General features: G+C 38.6%; 2 protein-coding genes across 2 annotated transcripts; one reads left to right on the forward strand and one right to left on the reverse strand.

Annotated features, from left to right (window-relative positions):
• Positions 1-197: 197 nt before the first annotated feature.
• On the forward strand, positions 198-1,993 carry LOC112195998 (rho GDP-dissociation inhibitor 1). The gene is made up of 5 exons (XM_024336252.2): positions 198-937; positions 1,022-1,094; positions 1,206-1,424; positions 1,503-1,627; positions 1,745-1,993. Exons 1-5 carry the CDS (start codon positions 677-679, stop codon positions 1,823-1,825), a joined length of 759 nt encoding a protein of 252 aa, XP_024192020.1. The 5' UTR covers positions 198-676; the 3' UTR covers positions 1,826-1,993.
• A 3,602-nt stretch (positions 1,994-5,595) lies between these two features.
• Positions 5,596-14,332, reverse strand: LOC112197029 (MACPF domain-containing protein At4g24290). Its single transcript, XM_024337551.2, has 7 exons — positions 13,649-14,332; positions 10,459-10,697; positions 8,198-8,393; positions 8,039-8,116; positions 7,775-7,958; positions 7,137-7,303; positions 5,596-6,522 (listed from the first exon to the last, which is right to left on the reverse strand). The coding sequence occupies exons 1-7, from the start codon at positions 13,976-13,978 to the stop codon at positions 5,815-5,817; spliced, it is 1,902 nt and encodes a 633-aa protein (XP_024193319.1). The 5' UTR covers positions 13,979-14,332; the 3' UTR covers positions 5,596-5,814.
• Between the last annotated feature and the right edge of the window lie 10,051 nt (positions 14,333-24,383).

Genomic DNA, 24,383 nt, shown 5'->3' on the forward strand with positions numbered 1-24,383 from the left:
CTTTGGAATTGACATTCATTATCAGTTGACATAGATAGGTTGGCGAATGGGATTTCATCTTTACTCTAAGAGTGGGCGTACCCAATGAGACTGATCAATGTTCATTTCCTTCTTAGTAAGTGTGAAGTTTGGGCTCATCGGTAGTCTCCTAAAGGTCCTAAACTATACAACCCTGTGATTTTGATGTATTTTTTTATTCTCCTTGCTGCTTTGTTTTGTACTAAACTACTAATTGACCAATGTAACTACTCCTGGGGAGGGCTTATGACTTGTGAGGGAACACAGTAGTAGAAAGGGGAAATACAGTTGATATGTCAGCTAGCATTCTAGCAATTATTACCTCACTTAATTAACAAGCTAGTCACCTCTCAAACTTTAGCGGTTAGTATTACAAATCCCAAATCTGTTTCATATATATATATCCTTGACTGGCTTCCATTTGTTGCACAACCTCTTCATATCTTCCACACTCCAACATAAACCACAGTTCTCTTTCTCAATCTGTGAACCTCCATCTCTTACCAACACAGATAGAAAACTAGTGAAGCATCCAAATCTTGCAAATAGCCTCTAAATTTAGTACAAGTTGAAAAAAAGGCCACATAACCAACCTAGTCTTGCCTTCTTCATCTTTAGTTTCCTTCAACCCTCATATATTCTCTTTCTCTTGGTGAATATGTCGGCTGCCGTGGAAGCTATGTCTGCAACCAAAGATGTTGGTTTCAGTTCTCAAGTGCAGGAAGTGGAGTTTAAGAATGATAAGAACAGCAACAAGGATGCAGGTGGGGAACCAAGCCTGCATCACCATGACGAAAATGATGAGCTTAAAGATGAGGTTGATCCAGATGAAGAGGATGAGCTTGCCACATTCAAATGTGACAAAGAATTGGTTCTTGGCCCCAAGTTTTCTCTCAAGGAGCAGCTTGAGAAGGATAAAGTAAGTGGCCTTTGTTACTTGATAAATTTTCAGTTTTTGATTTCATTTATTATTGATGTTGTTCACATGATAAATTCTTTCAAGGATGACGAGAGTTTGAGGAAATGGAAGCAGCAACTTCTTGGGAGTGTTGATCTCTCTGCACTAGCTGTTGGAGGTAGATACTTAATGTTTGACTTGTAATTAACTTCAAAATATTTTGAAATTTAACAATGCTAGTCTGTGACCGGCTGACCGCCATTGATGTTTGAAACTAATGAGCATGCAGAGAGTAAAGAAGCAGATGTGAGGATTTTAAGTCTGACAATGATGTTCCGGGAGCGGCCTGAACTTGTGCTGCCGATTCCATTCACCAACAAACCAAAGAGCAGTCTTTTCACACTCAAAGGAGGAAGCAAGTACCGAACCAAATTCACATTCACTGTCTCCAAAAACATTGTCTCAGGCCTCATGTACACCACCTCAGTCTGGAAGACTGGTGTCAAAGGTAAAATATTCAAACTGACATTCACTCGTATAAGTGTATTCTACTCAAAATAACGTTCCTTCCCTAAAATTTGGACAGTGCACAGTTCAAAAAAAATGCTTGGAACCTTTAGTCCTCGACCAGATCCTTATACGTATGAAACCGAAGAAGATACTACCCCTTCAGGCATGTTTGCAAGGGGCTGGTATTTTGTGAGAACAAAAGTAAGGATATTTATTAGACCTACCTAATTAAAGAGCTTTTGTTAGTTACTTATACCCAAAAAAAAAAGAGTCTAGCTTGGCTTTTTTTCATTAACATTGGTTTTCTTCTTGTTTCAGTTTCTGGATGATGATGGAAAATGCTATTTGGATGCTAGTTACTACTTTGAAATCCAGAAGAACTGGGCAGCACCCTCTTGAAATCTTTTTCATTTCCGCATTATCTTGTCATAATTAATTGGCTTGGTGATGGTTTCAAATGACCATTTTAATTTAGTGAGTGATGGGAATAATATTTCTCTGGCATGTTGTATCTTAATTGTAACCATGTTTCTCTGGGAAAATTGCAATCCAAATTTCAATTCAATATGTGCAAGCATTGTGCCGATCATATGTAGTCTCATATTTTATTGTAATTTTCTGGTTTCTTCTCTCTTTAATCCTTCTCATAATTGCATAGAAACAACCTCCTCTCATTAATTTCCTCTCCTTTTCTATGTTGATGATTAGGTTCTGGTGGTTAACATGATTCCCATTTCCCTACCAAAGATGCCTGAGCCCTCAAGATGTAACTAACAAATTGGTGATAAAAATTCAATTATAAATGACACTAAAGTGGTGAACCCCATTTGGCCCTAAACTTAAATTTGCAAACGAAAAGATGCATCTCTAGTTACTGCTTGCTTCTGCTTTTACAAAGCAAAGTGCCAAAAGCATTTTTGGGGGTCCAGGAGCCAGACCCAGTTCTATTATGTCATGATATGATCACATGAATGCATGCCTCTACCACATGGGGGAACAAAAGAGAAAAACGGTGCTACAAGCTCCATCTTTATACTCATCATCACTGTTTCTAGCATGTATTTAGAAAATTATACTTGGACAGAGCCTGCTATACTATCTATTATGAGCTCTGATTTTGGAAACCATGGTCATTCTCATGATGATTTTCTTTTTTTCTTTCAAACTTGTGTCGATAGAAAGAGAAGAAACAAAGTAGAAAAGTGAATGTCTCTTATACATCGGTCTGTAGAACTGTCCCAATTTCCAGTCTACCACTGTTTTGAGGGCTTCAGTCAGTTGTTCACAAATCAGTTCCAGTCTTCAACAATGATGAAGTTTGTTAACAGCATGAGTGCATGTGGTTGGTACTTCGGTAGCAGAGCATCAAAACTATAAGGCAGTCGCAAAGCTCTACATTCATGTTTTAATAACTCAAATCCCCATGCATTCGCGTTGTACACAGAGAAATTTTTCTGTCCTACCGTAGAACCATTTCAGCATGTTGACATGGTATGACTTGCCAGTAAAAAATTGACACCTGGATTCATATTTTATTTAATTAATATACTATTGTTTTGTTATATGAGGAAAAGACCTTTTTGGGTCTTTTGGTATAGGCTTCCTACCTCGGATATCTGCACTTCGTACGATCCCCACCATCTCAATATTGTCCTCTTCTGCAACTTTTAGTACTGTGATTATGCAGGGTGCTATGAACATGCAAAGCATTTCCAAATGTAAACCATTAATTGATATTTTTATGCAGTTCTTTTGATTGGGTAGTCTGGGTAATTTCATGGATTTAGTTTCAAGTTTGGGCATTAAATTGTTTAATAAATTCATAGAATGTATTACTGAGATAGTGAGATTTCTGGGTTAAGAGGAAAAGATAAGAGGTCAAGTTTACACAATCGAATCTTATTGATTAAAATTGAATTTGATTATTTTGTTTCTCTAACACAAACTTCGCCGTCGATCTTGTCATCATTCTCCCATCCCCATCCCCAGCCATAGGCAGTCCCACACTCTCCTACCCATTCTCTAATCTTTCACTCTCCGCTTCCTCTTCACCTCCTCCCACTGCTTTGGGACCTATGACTTCACCTTCAGTTGCATAGCCGGCTTCATCGTCATCGTCCTCAACAATTTCCAGGATCAATTCGTCTTCTACGTCATCCCCACACATGCGCTCTACAAATACGTCCCTAGCAAGAGCAAGTTCCGTCTTGAGAGAGACTATTCAAAGTGTCATGCCGTCGAGTTTCAACATGAATGATCTCGACGGAGATGGCGTTGTGCTGTCGTCCACTCTAGACGTACGTAGTATGTTTCAGGGAATTAGGGGAGATTTGGGTAAGAAGATGAAGGGGAATCTAAAAAGGTCTTTTCTTAGAATAATGAAACAACATAATTTCAATTAAGCTAAATACAGATTATGTGTCAAATTATTATTGGTAAGTTAAACCATGTCAGCTGCTGACATGGTTTGACTGTAGCACAGAAAAATTTCTCGTTGTACACAATGCACTTCATATGTCTCCGTTCCTATTAGCAATTTTTATGATGAACTGAAGTGTACATAAAGTATGGTAATTAGGTATTTTCCCACTTTCAATTGCATCATTCATACTCTTCAATTTACAATACACACTTCATGTTTCTTTTTATAGTATCTTAACATCACATGTTTACAATCCACACTACAGAATGACAAAACTTAAAATGCTAAAAAAGAAAATGTGGGGTGTGGATAATGAAATGGAGTGTGGATTTCACTCCCCTTCCTAAACGCTTAACTATAAAATATATCGGATCTACGATGTGACAACGCCTGGTGGTGCATGCATCTGACAAAAATTATTGGCTTGTCATTCATTATTTTTTTAGTTTTGGCCGGTGTTCGCTTACCAATATTTGCTAAAATTGTCAATCCTAACTTATTTGTAATATCAAATGCATGTTAAGTGACTATTCGACAAATAACAGATGCCTCTTGCCCTGGCTCTATACTGATATTAAGAAACCCTCCGTTAAGGTGCGTAGCAAATGCCACCTTTAACATTTTTTCTAACTTATTCAACTTTAACAATATTTTGAGATGTCAATTATGATTTGGTTATTGCAATATAATTAGAGAGAGATTATGATGCTAACCTTAAGGAGGGGGACTGGTTGGTTCAAGATATTACTAATTATTCTTGGTGACCGCTGACCAGACGAGTAATGATGGCTAGCAATAGCATCCTGCACTTTACAAGTAACCTAATCTAAACCAACCTAGCTAATCATTTCACGCAGTGCTACCTATAAGGCTTTATATGAATTTGCATCATTACATCCATCACACCCTAGCTCACAAACTATTGCCAACCTGTTTAAGTACTACGTACGAACCCTTCTGCATTCTTTTATATATTTACTTTCAGTGCCTGCCTGCTGCATCCATCTGTACTCATTTCGACCCATTTCATGCGCTAAATTAAACAAGTAGAGGATCTATATTTTGAAGATATATATTATATATGCGGCGCTGAGGATTGAAGTCTATGATGAATGTTGAAGCTGTGGCATGCATGATGAATTATGTATATAGTAGACAGTGTTGGAGTAATACTTAACGGGAAATGAAACAGCAAAAGGTTAATTTAGAAACCGACAAAAACAATGTGGCTGTCTGCGGACTTTTGATTGAGGACGATTGCCTACACTGTGCTCCTTCTGTCACACACCCTTGGATTTATATCGGTGACAATAAAAATATAGAAACAGAAATTTTACTACTCAGTCTCTTAGATTTAACCTGCCATTAGTCTCAACAGGAGATTTAAGTCTAGTTATTCAACTACGAAAATAGAAAACATCCTGTAAATGGTTTTTTTTTTTGTGATATTCAACTATAGGGCTAAGTTTGTGGGCATTCCTATTGTGTCTTGCGTTGATGTCAGTTTGTATTTGAGGTTTTTCGGTTAGATACGTAATGAAACTGTGCATTTTAGTTGCTGTTCAACCATTTCTCGGTTTCAAACTTTCAATTCATCAAATACCAAAGTTTTGAGTTTGAGTTTCAGGTACGTCCATAAGCATGAAACATCAGCTAAACTCAATGAGCTTAATGATTTTATTCCGATTCTGAGTTATCTAGCCCAAGATGAATGACATATAAGAAAAATCTTACTGCAGAAATCACGTCAATGAAATATTTGGTATATATGCATTAGCACTAAGCTAATCATCAGGGTAAATATGTAATCCTTACATTTGCTATACCTTGTAGCCACTCCGCCGCCTATTCTTATAAGATTATCAATTACAAGAACTTAAAATGAACAAATCAACAAACAAATGACTACTATTATCTCCTCCACTCTGTATTCCATTCCACTGTGTATGTACAATGAAACTGCAATTCACCAATAGTCTAACAAGGCAAACTTTACATGCAGACCAATTCTACGTCCCTCTTTTACTAGCTTTGCAGCTGTTACTAACCAATGCCCTGGAGCATCATGTGGCCCTCGCACCACCTCAGCTGTGTCCACAAATTTTAGCAGCTTAGAAGAGTGATTTAGCACTGGAGGGCCTTCTGGATATACACCTGAATTAAGTGCAGCTGGATCCTGCTTTTGCTGATCAGTAACTGTCCTTTGAGTGAACGTAAACGTGGTGCTGAGATTTGTAAGGAATGTTGATTTGTGAGAAGGCTCTGGTGACCCAGCCCATTCAGTCTTCCGGATTGCACAATTGGGTAGAAAGGTGTAATGCAGACGAAGGTGAAGTACCGTCTTTGGCCATTTTCCTTTGCTTAGTAGTTGTGCACCAGTTACAATATACACACCACTTGGACCTCCCTTCAACCAGTTGGGGTCATGTCCAACTACAGATGAACAGATGCTTGAGTATCTTTTCCATTTAATCGGCTCTAAGAATTCACCACTCAGCTCACAATCATCAGAACCTCGCCACCCGCTTGGACTTGTTGTGCTTGTGTTTGCCAAAGAAAGTTCCATAGTATTTGGAAGGCTTGAGAGATGCTGCACATGAACGGCCAACCGATTGCACTTTTTTCCTTCTAAATACAGGCGTAGGCCAACAACTGGTTTTTGACTGGTTGAAACCTGAAGTGTTACAAGACAGGAATTTAGACATACCACATTCAGTACAAGAAAGCACGTATGTAGAATGACTGTTAATGCTAAAATTAATAGCTAAAGACAGCCAAAACAGTAAGTTTAAGATCTGGTAAAAATGATGGCATGACTTCAGTTGAATTCATTCATGGTTATGTCACTGAATGTTTGAACAAGAGTGCCCTAAACATGGAACAAAACCAAAACATGATAAGATCTGATAAAAATGATGGCATGAATTCAGTTGAATTCATTCATGGTTAATGCACTGCATGTTTGAACAAGAGTGCCCTATTCGTGGAACAAAACCAAAATATGAATGGATTTGAAGATGGCAGACTGAGGTGACTGTAGGTAATAGGTATAGAGAGAACTCATGACAGATTAAGGGTACTGAACAGACATCACATATTTATCAAGTATCAATGTAACTTTCAAGAGAGCATAGCACAGATAAGCATAATCTCTTTCCATTACCTCTCACCCTACAGACCAGAAAAGGAAAAGAACATTTTTAATGACTACATTTATGTCTAACTGCAAGCCAAGATTCCTAATTTTTATTTTGGTGTAAATGATCAGAGACAGAGAGAGACGCGCACCTGCTTAGAGCTAACAAAGATCTTAGGGCCCATGAAACTGAATTGCAGGGAAGGACAAGAAGCCCTTTTCCGTTGATGAGAAAGAGGAAGCTCACAAAACATTGGCGCCCATTGCCTCGGAACTTGGAACTCCAAGAAATGTTGTAAATCCTCTGCATCAGGCTTATCTGTGATGATGGTTATAGATCAATGCAAGTACTCTTATGGATCTAATTATCTAAATAGGCTCAATGAAATTATTGCAATTTTTGTTGGTTAAAAGTAGATAGAGAAATTTAGTGTAGGAAAGGAACTGGGATATATAAGAGATCAAGATTAACATCAAGTGCAAAATTCCCAATAGTCCAGTAAACCTTTTAGTTGCAGTGAACTGTGAAAGTGAGTCATGTTGGTGGTATTCAAAGTGTAAAATATTGGGAGCAAGGTGCAGGGTTGAATCTCTTGTCTCTCATCAGAGTACTTTAGACTGTAAATTTATCTTTATCTCAACTTCACCGTCCATCATCTAGGATGATTGAGGTGGAAAGAATATTCTTTGGGATAATTATGTGATAGCAGAAAGCTGTGCAATGGATATGGACCATACTTTGTGATACTATGAACAGCATTATCCATTGGTTGGGGAGTGGAGTACTTACAACGTAGATACAAGTTGATTGCATGACTGAGATAGCCACTGCCTGGAAGACCAGTAAGAAGAGAAGTAATGGGTACAAACTTAAAGAGGATTGCTTCTGGTTCAGCAAGGACCGTCTGGAGCCAATTGGAGTGACTGTTCAGAAACACATCACCTCCTCTTTTTGAGCAAACGACTGTAAGGCCCTGTCCAAGTTAAAAACAGAAAAGATTATTCACAGCTCAAGATTGCTGTCCATAATCAAGTGCTTGAGTTCTTTGCTTACATCCTTGCTTGACGTTTCGGAAATAGTGGATAAATGCATGGTGTTGGACTGCAAAATACGGTCGAACACCTCCGGAATCTGGAGAAATTGATTGGTTTCATCAATTATATATGTAAAACAAGAACATTCCAAGTATCAAATTAAAGTCAAGCACTATACTTTCTGTTTTCCATCTCTTGTTTTTCCTCGTAGTAAAGAAGGTCCATCTGAAAATAGAAAATCTCCAAGATCCTCCAAGTGTCTTCTGAGATCAGCGGGAGGAACTGGTGAGGAAGATTTCTGCCTAACACAAACTAAATCTTGACCTCCAACTGCCATCCCAACTATTATGTGTGTTCCGTATGAATGGATGAACCTGCATGATGAAGCTGATCAGTACCAAAACCACACTAGGCCATTTCCATGATTGGCAACATTCTGCTTCCAAGATCAATTATATCCGGACATATAGTACCCTATTCCGGGACATGAAACTAGAACACAAACATGATGGTATTAATCAGTAAAAAAAATAAAAGACTAAAACTAAAAGAATAGCACATATCATCAACTATTCCCTAACCTTTTAAATGACGTCCCACCTTGTCTACCACTTTCTCTCTCTACGATCTTATGAGTGAATTCAACTTTTGTTAGTCTCCTTTTCATTTATTACTAAACGACTCAATCACTCTGTTGACTGATTCTTCTAATAAGTAATATAAATTACTTATTATTAGTTATTACTCTTTTTAGAAGAAAAGATGAACCTAATACAAAAGAAGAGAGCAATACAGGGAGTAGATATTCCTTAAGATTTTCTCCAAATACACAGAGACTAGCACCCAGCAAACATAGAAGCCACCCTCATTTCAAAATAGCTAACAGATTTATCCTAGTAGAATAGAATGAACAGTCCCTAGACACAGCAGTTACTGAATCCCATAATTTAGACAAATATCACACTCGATCCATAGCTCTTTCGCTCTCACCCCCTCATAAGCTTTAAACTTTCCTCTCCCCATCATAACCAAACCAAAACTCACTTTAAGGGGAACTGACAATTTCAAAATTTACGAAGCAGAAAGGAAATAGGGAATCATATCACAAAGGGTTAGCCATATAATGATTTCAAGCATATCTAATTCCTGCAGTGTCATGTATTATACAACAACAAATCCAGTATAAGATATTTGTATAAAAGTATAATAACGCCTACAGATTCTATTGCACTGTTTGGACAAAGACCAGCTTACACTGAATTTGTACTGTAATTATAATTCCAGAACAGTAACTGACAAAAGTTTCTGAATAGGAACTAAAACAATTTTATTAAAGTATGAAGGTCAAGATTGTAGAACACTCTGAAGCAAAAAAAATTTAACAATGCATGACTAAGACTGGTTTCTTTATGATTAGAGCACACGGATAACTTTAATTTAACAGTTTGCACAATAAATTATATTCAAGTGTTGGTCGTTTCAATAAGAGACATGATATTTAATGAGAAATCAGTTGACAGACTCACAACGGTCACTACTCTTCTCTCTAGTATACGATGGAGGAGAAATCACAGTATGATTGAGAAATCAGACTATGATTGCAGCTGTAACAACTGTTTGACATGCAGAAAATAAGCCAACCAATAAGTTATTTCTTTAACAACCCCGATATACAGGTCAGATAGATAATGGTAAAGCTGTGAAGCCAACTGTTGAAGCCCATATACTGACAGGGACGTGTGATTGTGGGGCAAAGAGAATAGGCAACAGACCTTTCCACAAGGTTAAAAGTTGATACAGAGCTTAACGGTCAGAAGGTCCCAAATGCATGAGGTGAGACTTGTGATGTGGAGAGACTAATCAAAACCAAACTAAAGCTTCAGAGTTTAGGTGGAGAAGTGAGAAGTCTATATAATGAATACACACTCATTAAAATCTCCTCTAATGAATGTGCTGTTGGTTTGTTTAATACACCAGAGTATTTAATGCTCTCTGATAAAGTAATCTGGGATTCACATCCAAAACCAATTGGCAATGGATGGAGTGGCCCAAACCCTTATAAACCCATAGGCAAGGTCCCATTTTTCCCATGTGAGATGTATATATTCTCAACACGCCCCCGCACGTGTGGCGAATTTTCAAGCCATACACGTGGACAACTTTTTGGGTGACGTGGAGCCCGTGTGGCCTTTTGGCATGCACACGTGGGTAACCCGCTCTGATACCATGATAAAGTAATCTGGGGTTCACATCCAAAACCAATTGGCAATGGATGGAGTGGCCCAAACCCTTATAAACCCATAGGCAAGGTCCCATTTTTCCCATGTGGGGTGTATATATTCTCAACACTCTCTATAGTTGTATATCCTCATACAACAAGGTTTTGTATTATGCAAATGAGAAAAGATAGTTTCTAAGTGCTAAATGTTAAAAATTTACCTAGACAATGCAGCTGGATCCCAACGAGATGGAACAGATTTCTGTACTTTGTTTCGCAAAATTAGTGGAGATGCTGTTAGGTGCAAATTGTACAGTGAAATGAAGAAACCATCAAAAGCAAGATATTTTGTTTCTGCAGCATCTTGAAGCCAGTCTCCAGTTAAATCAAAAATGGAATTCAGATATCCTGAAGGAATTTTCCCTTGAACTGAAGATTTCTGATTAAGTAGCTCAGACATCTGCAAGAACATATTGTAACAAAAACTACAATGAAATAGGTATAAAGCTTACAATGCATTTTGTAATCAATAACATATGCTACGTTGTTTCATGTAACAATGACAATCATAGAGATATTATTACTTGAAATAATGTTTACCGAAATTCCAGAAAACAAGAAAGAAAGAAGAGAACAACAAGAGAAAGGAAACTAGAACAATCTATAGTGAGCCATTCCATTACATATGCTACGTTGTTTCATGTAACAATGACAATCATAGAGATATTATTACTTGAAATAATGTTTACCGAAATTCCAGAAAACAAGAAAGAAAGAAGAGAACAACAAGAGAAAGGAAACAAGCACAATCTATGGTGAGCCATTCCATTACATAAGAACCACACAACTAGTACATTACATACAGAGCCACTCCACGGCTATAAGCAACCTATAGTTGTTTTAAATAACACTCTCTGCAGTCAAATATATATATATATATATATATATATATATAACACAATCTTCAGAAAGGACAGGGCACAAGCAATTAAAGGTTGAGCTGCAGTACAAAGATCCCAAAATCTGGTACACCATTTCCTCACTATACTTAATACCATTGTTGCTTCTAAAAGATTCTTAGGCATTAGTAGGCCCAGTTTCCATTTTCTTGATCACAATATTCCATTCTTAATGTTAAGTCCTACATTATCACAGTAGTGATCCGTATCAAGATACCTGATCATGTCTTTGTCAAAATTGGATGAATGTTATGACAATGACAGATGTCAGTAATCATGTGAAGATGCAACCTAACATAAGATGATTACTTTTAAGGATTATATGTCAATTCATCCTCTAGGATCATCCCACTAGTTGTCACAAAACTGGTACTTTTCATTTTTGCTTGCCTTTTGTTCCACAGCATTTTAAGTCAGACAATTATATGCTCCGGGTCTTTAAGAAGTATTGTCAACCATGAGTGAGCTTGGACGACTAAAACTAAACTCAAATATGTTTTGAAGATGCTAGACACCCAGTGGTGTTCTACAAGCCTTTATAGAACTTTTTGTCATCCAATGAAAAATAAAATAAAAATTGCAGAATTCTGGGCATCCAAGTCAAGACAACTGGGTGGATACTTCATAAGCTCTTATGAAGGAGCTAGACACCTAGTGGTGTTTTAGAAGACTTTATAGAACTTTTTGTAATCCAATGAAAAAATAAAATAAAAAATTTCAGAATTCTAGGCATGCAAGTCAAGACCAACTGGATGGAGACTGGAGAGACACAAGACTTCATAAGCTCTTATGCAAGCTTTATTTTCCCACTGTGGGAAACAGTCCATACCCTTACACCGCCCTCTAATGTGGGTGTTACTCAGGCCAAACAAATCTACAACCTTAAAGTGGGTGAGTTAGAAAAGATGTTGCCACACAGCCCAACAAGTGGACTACCTGCTCTTGAATGTGAAAAATCTAGGCATCTAACCCAAAACCCATTGTCAATAGGTGGAGAAAACCAAGACCCTATAAGCTTTATGCAAGGCCTTATTCTCCTGATGATACACTCCAAGCTTTCACAAAAAGTTCAGAACTGTATCCTAAGATCTTCAATCCTGAAGTTTATGACTTTAGCCATCTGACTTCAGTTACTTAACTTTATTTTTCCATAAAACTAGAGATTTTTATGAAGTTTATTCTCTAATGCCTTGGAAAGTGATGATAACCAATACGGTTGGTTGGAGCCCAGCTCAGACTACAAGTTTCATCACCACATTGAATTATATTCAGGTATGTAGGGACTTACTTGAGCTTATTTAATCAAGGGTATTTTGATCATCTTTAGTAATTTCTGGGTAGCCTTGTTTTAAAACTTATGAAGTCTAGTTGGTTTGCCAGACTCTTACACTACCATTCGGGTTAACTCTTTAGTCAATTGGAGGTTTGCTAATCCTATCTGGAAAAGGTTGAAGAACTTTGTGTATATACATATGTAATTTTCCTCCCTTCTTCTTTTCTTTCTGTTTATATTCACACCAAAACAGCTTCTGTGGTGTTAGTGTTCACATGCACTGTTCTTACTGCTTCATTACTGCACAAAGTCAATTACTTCTCAGCCACAATTTGCTACCGCAAACCAATACCCTTTTCTTCTCCAATTAGAAAGCTAAACTCTCATTATTATCCACATTCAGTAGCCCTCGCGAAGCCACCCAAACCCTGAATTTCCAAAGTATTGACTACGGCCCAGAAATTCCAGCAGCCTATTTCTTCATGCAACATGTCCCTCTAAAACCCAGTGTTTTGTTTTATACTGAAGTTTTGTAAGGATTGAGAGTTAACTAGATCAGTCTCATCAATACATACACTTTGTTTTCCGTTTTTACATGTTATTGAGAACTAGAGATCTGCAGTAGTATACTTCTTCCCCTATTTTTGTCTCTTTCCTTCTTCTTTTATAGGTCATATTTTGTTTCTCTGTTGCAGAGCACTAAAGAAACCTAACAGGGTTCTCTTCTTTCTCTCTTCCTTTGTTTCTGATCAAATATAATATCACTTTCCACAGTACTAATTGGTTTCATTTAGCTGATTACCTCCATATCTTAAGGCAGAAGATTTCTCTTCATTTTACTGGTTCCTTAGCCGACAAAACCAGCTCGTTCAACTTTGTTATGATCCCTAGTTCCTATAAGTCTTTCCCCACCCCCACTAGCATTAGTCACAGTACAGTAGAAAGCCAAAAAGCTAAAAATTGATCCCACAAAGTAATAGAATACAACTTGATTGACTTGATAAATTAAGGATTTCAATCCAACAAGTATTGGGCACCATAATTCTAGTACTGATTGCAAATACCATACATAAACCAATCAAGCAGTTCCCCAAAACCCATGTATTTTAGATCACAGAATGGACCAAACTCTGCTGACAAAGCAATGCTACACAAACAAAGAAACAAAGGAAAACTCACCCGGTTGAATTCAAGAACATCGGACTTGAAGCGGATTCGATCCCCTTTGTCGCAGTGAATATCCTGAGGAACTCCATGAATGACAACTCCCCCACCACTTCCACTAGGAATGACAATGTCCCTCTTGCTATCCTCATTCAGAACCACCAACCTCCCCTTACTCCCATCCAACCCTTTTGCAAACTTCAACCTGAAATCACTGCTCAAATCAAACCCCTGCCCAAGCGCCTCTAAAGCCCTCACCTCTATGGGCTTCTCAGCGCCCTCTTCCATCCTCATCTCTGCTGCTTCTTCTTCTCCTCCTATGTCTTCAGCTTTTCCAGCAAACATTCACAAGAAACGACACCAACCTATTTGCCTAAAGCAGCAGAAATGTCTTTCCCTAGAGTCTAGAAGAAGTGGGAAACCTCTGCGAAGGGTCGTATGCGTGTTTGAATAGAAGAGCTCTCCATCTCTATCAAAGGCATGATATTTAATCAAACAGGGTTGGTGTTTTGAAAGGGTCAACCAACTCCGATCGTAAAGAGCATCAAATAATTCACACTGGTGCAACTTAGAATGGTTATTAATAAACTACAATAATATTCTCTCTCTCTCTGCAGTTGGTGCAACCATCTTTTGGGAATGGGCGTGGTGTTGAGTGTTGAACATTGACGAGGAATGCTGAGGCTGCGGGGGCTTCGGAAGTCAACCAATCGCTACCCAACTCTTGCCGCCTCGGTTGCTTTGTATCGCAACACTTGCATGTGCCAGTCAAAACACAAGATTGTATTGTAATGGACTGAGCGTCCTGGTTAGTTTGGAGTGTAGCTTTACCGTCGCATCGAACTAGAAGATTAAGATTGGGTTTCACGACCCTCCAAAATCTTAGTGATGTCTTCTCTTTATGTAGCAATCTCCAAGTCGGTATACAAAACAAAATATATGAAAGAATACAAATTTGGGTCACATAAACGACGGGCCCCACAACTCTTGCAATGATTCGACCAGCTAATGTCTGATTTACACATGAGTTGGTTTGGTTCGGTTAGAGCTCAAAACGTCTATGTATCGAATTATTCAGTTTGAATTTATGGGCAAGCCAATAATGAAGATAAATAAACAAAAATTCAAACAAATCAGTCCAAATAAATATGGTTTGGTAAAAAACCCATTCAAAAATAATAAAAACGCTCTGCAGCGATTACAACAGAATCGAAGCGGTTTTCATGCTTGGAGGTTTCTGAGGTTGTGTCCCTCTGTCCAGCGACTCGTCTTTGTGACGTTGTCGTCAGACTCGTCGATGTTGTAGGTATCTGTTGTCAGCCCACAAGTAAAGGCCGGATTCCGAGTGGCGACAGGGACCAGAAGAAGTGGAGTTGGAGCACGGTGTTATGGCGGCCATGTCTGCAACAACCAACATGGGTCACCGAGGCCGGCATCCCACTCTTCTCGGGACTTTGGTGGTCTGGTCAAGGACTACGTTCCGGATCTACTTGGCTACTGGGCACCATGGCATACCACCGTATTTGGAGATCTTTGGCGTTCTTGGTTCAACATCGGTGTTCACGGGACCACCGCCTAGTCAGGCCACTGATGCCGGTCGCGACTATTTGGCGGCGTGTTTCATCAGCGAAGGTGGTTCGTCTCAGAAGGGACGTGAAGGAGTTAATTGCCGAGTCTGGGTCGTGGAGCCGTCCTGCGGGTTTGGGCCTCTTATGTGGCTATGGGCCTGTCAAACGACATTGGGCCTTTGCTTGTGGTTCTGTTCTAGGTATTATGTTTTCCTTTTAGTAGGTTCAATTGTAGGTGCATTTTACATAAAATAAATCCTTTCCGACCCTTGGTAAGGACATGTGGGCTTTGTCCATGTTTGCATACTCAGTATGCCTTGTCTGCCCTAGCGAGGCGGGGAATCATGCATTGGTTGCAACCTCCTGGTGGCAGGATGAAACGACGTGTCGTCAGTATTATTCCCGATCAGCAGCATATTGGGAAAGCTACTTATTTATTGGTACTATGGCACTGCTTTAACTTTCCGATATGCCACCGTTATTGTAAAGCAAATGGAGTAGTCGGTATGATGCTCTTTGCTATCGGGTGCATGTTTGAATATATTGTAATTGTAGAGACTTTTGATATTATTTCGGAGGTTCTCTTGATGTGTATTGTAATCAAGGGTTTAGGCTTCATGTCCCCCCCCTATGTATTCATCTGTTTCATTAATAAAAGCCTAAGGGCAGCCGCACAGCCCTTTTTTCAAAAAAAAAAAAGAAAAAAAGATGGTTTGGTGTTGGCGGTTTATTAGTTTCAACTTGTATAATTTTAATTAATGTTTTAGGTCTTTTACATTGAGATGAATCAATATCTCAAGCAATGTTAAAGGATGAACAGTAAAAAAGGATACATGTGTATCACTTAGAGTTGTAAATTGGCTCAATGCAGTTCAAGTTCGGCTACTGTACGACTCATTTTTGGCTCGTTTAGCTCGTGTTTGTGAAACAAATGAGCTAAGTTTGAGCTCAATATTAAGCTAAAAAATCAACCCGAGCTTGAACTCTAACATATTTTTCCTTTTAGGTACTATTAGTAAATATATAGCTAAGTGTCTATCAATTTTGGGTGTGTGTAATTGATTTTGTAATTTTTTTATAACTAATTTCATTTGAATTTTTAGACATCTTACATGTGAGACCTGAAAATTTATTTATTGAGTTTAATTGAGATTTTTGTTGATTTCGAAACACGTGGCACTATGACGTGCTCAAGCTGATGATGTGTAGTTTGGGGTGTCACATTATACAAACAAATTTAACACTGAGTCAAGCCGAGCCTAAGTCAAACTCGAACTTGTTTCAAAATAGACCCGAGCTGAGCTCGAACTTAGAAAAATTCAATAAATCCGAGCAGAGATTGAGTTAAAAAAAAAAAAAAAAAATCAAGCTTCAACCAAACTTAAGATCGTTAAAAAAAACCTATGAATTGAGTTTGATTATCTTGATATATATTCATGTCAATTTGCTCTGATATACCCCTAGTAACACTATGTTTGTCAAGTAATTCCCTACGCTGCTGTTAGATGCGACAATTATAAATTCTTAAAAACAATAGAATCTACAACTCTATGAATTAAAATACGATGTGGGAATTTGATTCATGGCATTCGGTGCTATGGAAGCCTCCTTGTGTAGGATGTTTTAAAATAAAGGGAAAAATTCGCCAACGGTGTCTGGACACTTAAGGGACTTTCAGAATGATACCTGAACTTACAAAGTTATCAATGTGATACCTGGACTCATTTTTTCATATCAACGTCGTACCTACGACCTATTTCCGTCACGGGACCGTTAAATTTTACACATGCAATGAAGACAAAATGACCGATTTACACTCAATTTTTTTTTCTTTTCTTTTCTTTTCTTTCTTTCTTTATTTCTTTATTTCTTCTTCTTCTTCTTCTTTTTTGGTTTCTTCTTCCCCAGATTCAAATCATCACGAAAGCTTCACTCAGAAAAAAAAAAAAAATCATCACGAAAGCAATGCAAAACGCCTTTGTAATTGAGTACCTTCCAAACAAACAAACAAATCCAAACCTAAATTCAATGTATTCGTCTCGAAACCAAATCCTCTAACCGGCATTTCATCGAACACATGCAGTGCATCTCTAGAAACCAAATCCTCAACCACAAGTTCATAAAATTCAAAACTTTTTTCCGATTAGAATTCGAAATTACCAGAATTTAAACTCGGGGAGGCGTCGAACGAAGGGGTGGAACTCGTAGGATCCGCGGGTCCAGAGGCTGGGGCCATCGGAAAGGTCGTGGATCTCCAGGTCGACCTGAGGAGAGAGAAAGCCGATGAGCAAGTTGAGGAGGTAGATCCCCAAGCTGTATGACATGCTGTAGAATCCCTGGACGAAGTAGACGCGGAGGACGTAGACCAAGGCCACGCCAAGGGTTGCGAGCCAGCGTTGGAGGACGTGCGGCGTCGTTTTGTCGAGCAGGTGCTAGTATCGGTGTGACACGCCGAAGCTCCACGCATGGACGGCGTCGAGCGGCGATCCTCCGAGACGACGGGTCCTCCGCTGACGACGACGACGACGCGGCAAGACCCACTCCCGCCGCTCCGGTGCCATTGTGGGGCCCTCTTGGGGTTCGTTGCTCGAGGTGTGTCGGTCGGTCGGTTCCTCTTCTTCTCTGGATTGAGACGCAGCGGTGGTGATTTGAATCTTGATGATTTGAATCTGGGGAAGAAGAAACCAAAAAGAAGAAGAAGAATAAGAAATAAAGAAATAAAGAAATAAAGAAAGAAAGAAAGAAAAAAAATTGAGGGTAAATCGGTCATTTTGTCTTCATTAAGTGACTCACGTGTAAATTTAACGGTCCCGTGACGGAAATTGGTCGTAGGTACGACGTTGATACGAAAAAATGAGTCCATGTATCACATTGATAACTTTGTAAGTTTAGGTATCATTCTGAAAGTCCCCTAAGTGTCTAGACACCGTTGGTGAATTTTTCCCTAAAATAAATACTAATGCTTCTTGGAATATTACCTTTCTTACAGCTGAAGCCTTTACAATTTTGAAAAGGCTAAGTCTAGCCTCTTCCTTATCTTATAGCTCAATTAATATTGAATCTGACTCCCTTCACTTTGTTTCAGTTCTCTCAAATCCAAAGAAAGTAGTGGATTGGTCGACTTTTCTCATTATCAAGGCTGTACTGGCTTTGGTGTCCTTTTTTGAGGATGTTAGCTAGACTTGGTCCATCTGGCAAGTTACTCGGCAGCGATTTGTCATTTTGATTGAGTTTTCAACCCTCCTCCTAGTCTAGCTAGTATTCTCTTGTATGATGTTGGTCTATTTCCTCCTTAACCTATTTGGTTGCAGTATTGGTTCTTGTAATTGTTGTTTCTATAAAAGTTTCTCTAGCCTTCCTTGGAAAGAAAAAACAATGCTCCCCACGCGGTAGACCTAGGTCCTTTCTACTCAACTATTGTGCTCGTCCGACGACTTCTCTCTCTAGCATAGGCTTTGGCCTCATTGAACTGTGGTGAGAGCGACCATACGAGTCTTTTGGTTAGGAATGGTGTGGACGACTGAGTTTTTGGGGCCATCAAGTGGCGGCACTAGATGAGGTAGATCTCTTATCATGGATCTGATTTTGAGGGTTGGAGAGAGGATAGTGGCAGATGCACAAGGTGGTTATTGTTGAGGTGTTGCTTACGTAAGCTGAGTCACAGATTGAGAACGATTTTGCAGATCACGGGTGACCTAAATTTGGTTAATAGGGATTAATTGGTTTGTACTAGAATGGGTTGACATCAACTTGTATGGGTGGGTTGGTGGCTAGGGTGCAACAACTACAGTGAGGTGGCAGGGATGGTAATGCCAGTGGTGGAGGAGCGCGATGAAATCAAATCTTTTGCGAGTTGACTTCCTCCTTGTTTGGTCCCGATCTTGGGTCTGGGCTTGTCTTTAGGCCCTCTTAGAGCAAGTTCACCCGTAGTCAAGAAATGTCAAGGTCGAAAAGTCAAGTCGTCGACCAGTCAAGTAACTGTTCACTGCCACTAGACATGGGTTTTCACCCTTTTTTTTTTCTTGACCAGTCAAGACTGTTCATTATTTTTATTTTTTCACTGTTCATTGAATTTTTTACAATTTTATTTTACTTTTTCAATATTAAAAAAAGCCTATAAATAGGCATGGGATCAGATGGACGATCCAGAAAGCTCGAGAGAGAGAGAGAGAGAGAGAAGCCCGAACGTTCACCAGCAAGCTCTGCAATTTCCGGCAACTCCGGCCACCGATTGGGCCGCATGTGGTATGGAACTCACTCCTCTCATCGTGCTCTATACTCTAGTATAATTAGATTTTCGATTTGATCTAGTTTTGACAATTTGGTTTCTGGGTTCATCTCGGTTCCGTCGTTGTCTTTGACGCCGGCAGCTTTCCGGCACCTCTGGGCTTGGCTTCCAGCATCTCATCCTCCACTTTCTTCCTTCAGCATGTCACCTTCTCCAGTTGTGTAGACGACGTCACCCACATTTGGGGCTGGGCCGAGCTGGCAGAGGGCTTGGCTGGTCAAGGAAAATGTCATAGAGTTGGCTTTTTTCTTGGCTTCGGTCAAGAAATGTCATCCTTTGGCTGGTTAAGAAGCAACCGGTGGAAACTGAATTTTTCCCTCTTTGGTCACCACCTCAGCTTTTCCTAGCTGGTGACCGGTAAAAAAAAAAACCGGTGGACTTGCTCTTAGGCTGTTGGATTTCCTAGTGTTCTACTCTATTTTTTTCTTAGTTGTTTGTTCTAGTTAGTTGCTACTATTAAGTCTCTAAATTTCTTGGTAGCTAGGACTGATTGTTTTACTTTTACTTTTACTTTCTTTTTTCTAAACAGCGATGATGATTCCTCTTTCTCAGGTGGTGATAGGCTAGAGGGGGGTTACTTTGTTTATCGTTGGATACTTGGATTTGCTATTTTTGTTTCAACAAAATTTAGTGAATAGTGGATTGAGCTTTTTTTTTTTTAGTATGATCGTGTTCGGCTTCTCCCCACTTAGTTGTTTTGTGCACTTGGGCTCTAGGAGTTGAAGTGTAAGGTTACTTTTTAGGGGCTTATTTCTTGTTCGCGGTTGGTGAGTAGTTCGAAACTTCAGATTTTAAATGTTAGCTATTGTCAGAACTTAAAGATACTCCCCTCATGTATTGTGATTTTCAAGAAGCTAAGGTGGCGTTCGGTAACGTTTTCAAGTCATCTTTTTCATTGTATAAAATGAAAATGGCTTGAAAATGTGTTCGTTAGTTTGTTTTCAAAAATGTAGAAAATAAAAATTGAAAATGATTTTTTTATTTTACTCGTAAAACATGAAAACGACAAATAGACGTTTTCACCTTTTCATTCTCATATTTTAGAAAACACGGATATATATTTTCCAAAACAAAGAAAAAAAAGAACGTGCTCTCTTCCATATTCTCTCGTCGCTCTCTTCTTCTCAGGTCTCTCTCTCATCTCTAGTCGCCATCTTCTCTCGTTGCTCTCTTCTTCCATCACCAATAGTCTTCATCAAAAATCCTTTTATATTAATTACTTGTGATGTTTTTATTTTTTTTATATTTTTATATATACATGCAAAGAACGAAAATTGAGTTCTACACTAAATATTGAAAATTGAGATTTTAAAAATACTACAACTGAATATATTTTCATTGTTTTTTGTATTTTCATACGGTAGTACCGGACACGTTTTTGCTGTTCTCATTTTTGAAAATTGTCTTTGGAATAAACTATTGGACACTTTTCGAATCTCAAAAATCAAATCTTGTTTTCTCGTTTTCATTTTCAAATTCCGTTTTTGAAAAATCATTTTTAAAAATATTACCGAACAGGCCCTAAGGGTCTTAGACGTAAGTCATTGTGGGTCACTCAAATATCTACCTAAAGGTCTAGGAAGACCCTCAAATCCTAAAAAGATACAACACAAACATTCGAACAGAAATTTTAAAAAATAACCGCCAAGTTTGGGTTTTGAAGTTGATTTTTAACCTTGTTTTCCAAAATCATTAAAAAATAACCATATCAAAATGTCATAATTATGCCTTAACAAATTCATAATCATTTCATCTTTTTCTTTTTTTAGGGCTTATTTCTAGTTGGCGAGTAGTTTGAGACTTAAAATACTCCCCTCATATATTGTGATTTTCAAGAAGTTAAGGATCTTAGATGTAAGTTATTGTTAGTCACTCAAATATCTACCTAAATTCCTGGGAAGACCCTCAAATCCTAAAAAGATATAACCAAATATTCGAAGAGAAATTTTGAAAAATTACCGCCAAGTTTGGGTATTGAAGTTGCTTTTTAACCTTGTTTTCTAAAATCATAAAAAAAAAAAAAAATCAAAATGTCTTAATTATCCCTTAATGAATTCATAATCATTTCATCTTGAACATTTCATCTTTTTTTTTTAGGGGCTTATTTCTAGTTCATGGTTGGCGAGTAGTTCAAGATTTCAGATTTTGGATGTTAGCTATTGTCAAAACATAAAGATACTACCCTCATATATTGTAATTTTCAAGAACTAAGGGTCTTAGATGTGTGGTCACTCAAATATCTATCTAAATTCTTGAGAAGACCCTCAAATCCTAAAAAGATATGACCAAACATTCGAAGAGAAATTTTGAAAAATGGCCGCCAAGTTTGGGTATTGAGGTTAATTTTTAACCTTGTTTTCCAAAATCATTAAAAAATAACCATATTAAAATGTCTTAATTATCCCTTAATAATTTCATAATCACTCCATATTTTTTGAACAAAGAACAAAGAAAACATGGCATTTTGGAGATGTAGCCATCAAGTACGCAAGTAAGAAAAGGGTCTTCAATCTCATGTATCCTCTCAGTAGACACAAACACAATAACAAAAGAAATAACATTCCTGGATTAATGGTTTTCAGCCACTCACCACTTGGAACCTTTTCTTCCCCTGCATTTGTGCGAGGCTAATTCCGACTTGCTGGGGAAACCAAGCTGACACGCTGAGCTCACACACTTGAACCTGAGATGTGTATGAATCCTCTGATGGAGAAGAAGGGCTTCAAGTGTGTCAAAGGCCTGTTTGGCACAATGAGCACACTTGAAGACATGCCAATCATCATAGTGTTTCTTCCTTGATTCTTCAGTTCTGAAAGTGCAGGAATAATTGGAGCAGGTAAACTCTTCCATTTTGATTTCAAGATCCATTGCAAAACCCAGAGGCTCCTTGTAGCAGTTCTCCGGAGGCTCCTCGTAGCAGTTCTTGAGAGGCTCTTCTTATAAGCACTCCATCTTTAACATTTCATTTTTTTTTCCCTTTAAGCTTATCTTTCTATTTCTTATGTTATTTTTCATTTTCATATACTCCCTGTACAATTTCTTATTAGACAATTTTGAGGTTGAGATTTATATCAAGCTGGAAAGTACCGACTTGATTTCTTCAACATGACATGTTCTAAGCGTGTTTCTAAGTGAAACATGCTAGAATAAGAAGTTGGAGCATTTCTATAAAATGATAGAAAATGAGTACGAGCAGAGTCTTTTTTTTTTCTTTTCCATTACAAGCTTTTTACTATTCTATTTTTGTAATGGAAGCAACAAGTTATTTACTATAGTAATCTTTTCTAATTTCAGGACTGGGTTTGAGAAGCTTGCTTTGCATCCGTTTGTGAAAAATAGTGAGGGTCATCTCTTGTTTCCTATTAAGTGTATAATATTACTTGACGCTTGCGATCAGTTTCTAAAGACTCAAGCAAAACTGGCAAAGGCTACGATGGAAGAAAAAGTAGATTTAGAGTTGTATGAGCAATTTAGATTTTGGAAGTCTAAATTCAATCACCGGTTCCGATTGCATTATAGCAGCTCAAAATGATATCCACATATAGCTGAATTTGGGCAATGGACAAGCTTCCTCAGAGAGCATGTAAATTTCTTTTTCCTACATTCATCCGCTCAAAAATTTATTTGCTTGGATGATGGGAGTGGGAAGTTGAGAGTATAACAACAGCAGTAGAAAGATAAGCCAAAGCAACCACCTCTCGACGGCAATGGAGCTGAAGCCAGAGATTGTGTTGACATACTTCTTTATCGTTAGCTGCGGTTTACAATGAGGTTATTGAGTCTTATGCAACCCCATCTGAGTTTATCATGTTGGCCAAACTCAGACATTCCTGTGGACCGCAATCCAACTGGACCCCGTGGTCGTCCTCAGTGTCCGAGTCAGTTTTGGAAACCACTCTACGGCTATGGAGCTAAAGAAGTAGATTTCGGTTGCTTACTTCTTCCTCATCACCCCCACCCAATAATCACCGCCACATCATAACAAGATATGAGAAAAGCAGATTCGTTGTTAGTTTACAAGCCCCTGCAAGTTCTTGAGACTTATACAACCCCTCATGAGATTATCACGCCAGCCGAACCCAACCCGTCCCCACGGACTGCAATTTAACTGGACCCTATTGTCATCCCCAATGTGGTGCCACCATCGTTCAGATCACTACCCACGAACAAGAGAAAATTGTCGTTCAAGCTTAGCGGGATGACAATCATTTTGCGGCAGAGTTTAACTGCAATTATAGTAAAGCTAACCGAATTGGTAGTTAGCGAGGTAGAACTAATTTGAAATCGCAATCTTATAGGTACTTCCATTATCAGACCGGCAATATTGGCCGGGGTTCGGCTCTCAAACATTTTGACATCACTATTTTCTTGTTCGGTTTGTCATGTTGCCCAACCAGTTTGGTTCCGGTGCTTGCATTTTAAAATTTTTGGGAACTGAAGTACATGTGTTGTTTTGGAATTAGTCCTTTGACTGAGCTTATTTCATAAAATAAGCTAGGCCACATGAGATTAACTCTCTCATCCCATCTCAAACTTATCATGCGTTTGTAATTAGTCCTTTGACTGAGCTTATTTCTCTAAAATAAGCTAGGCCACAGGAGATTAACTCTCTCATCCCATCTCAAATTCATCTTCATACCCAGAAATCACGATCAATTCTTTATCCCCAAATTAAACCTTCAAACCCATCTAAGTTTCCCTCACTTATACGATCCCTCACCTATCTCAGTTCTCTCTCTCTCTCTCTCTCTCTCTCTCTCTCTCTCTCTCTCTCTCTCTCTCTCTCTCTCTCTCTCTCTCTCTCTCTCTCTCTCCCTCCCTCCCCCCCCCCTGACTCTTCCTCTCTATCATCGCCCTCTCCTACGATGTCGTATTGATGCCTTCGAGATATAGA

The sequence above is a fragment of the Rosa chinensis genome, chromosome 4 (genome assembly GCF_002994745.2).
Source record: "Rosa chinensis cultivar Old Blush chromosome 4, RchiOBHm-V2, whole genome shotgun sequence".
In the NCBI taxonomy this organism is placed as follows: Eukaryota; Viridiplantae; Streptophyta; class Magnoliopsida; order Rosales; family Rosaceae; genus Rosa; species Rosa chinensis.

What these genes read in the sequence shown, in the direction of transcription:
- LOC112195998 (XM_024336252.2), top strand. Translation starts at nt 677, where the DNA reads ATGTCGGCTGCCGTGGAAGCTATGTCTGCAACCAAAGATGTTGGTTTC. An exon ending in CTCTGCACTAGCTGTTGGAG is followed by an intron (nt 1,095 to 1,205) that starts GTAGATACTTAA and finishes ATGAGCATGCAG; the next exon opens with AGAGTAAAGAAGCAGATGTG. An exon ending in GGTATTTTGTGAGAACAAAA is followed by an intron (nt 1,628 to 1,744) that starts GTAAGGATATTT and finishes TTCTTGTTTCAG; the next exon opens with TTTCTGGATGATGATGGAAA.
- LOC112197029 (XM_024337551.2), bottom strand. Translation starts at nt 13,978, where the DNA reads ATGTTTGCTGGAAAAGCTGAAGACATAGGAGGAGAAGAAGAAGCAGCA. An exon ending in ATGTTCTTGAATTCAACCGG is followed by an intron (nt 10,698 to 13,648) that starts GTGAGTTTTCCT and finishes ATGTTCTTGCAG; the next exon opens with ATGTCTGAGCTACTTAATCA. An exon ending in CAAGAGATGGAAAACAGAAA is followed by an intron (nt 8,117 to 8,197) that starts GTATAGTGCTTG and finishes CAATTTCTCCAG; the next exon opens with ATTCCGGAGGTGTTCGACCG.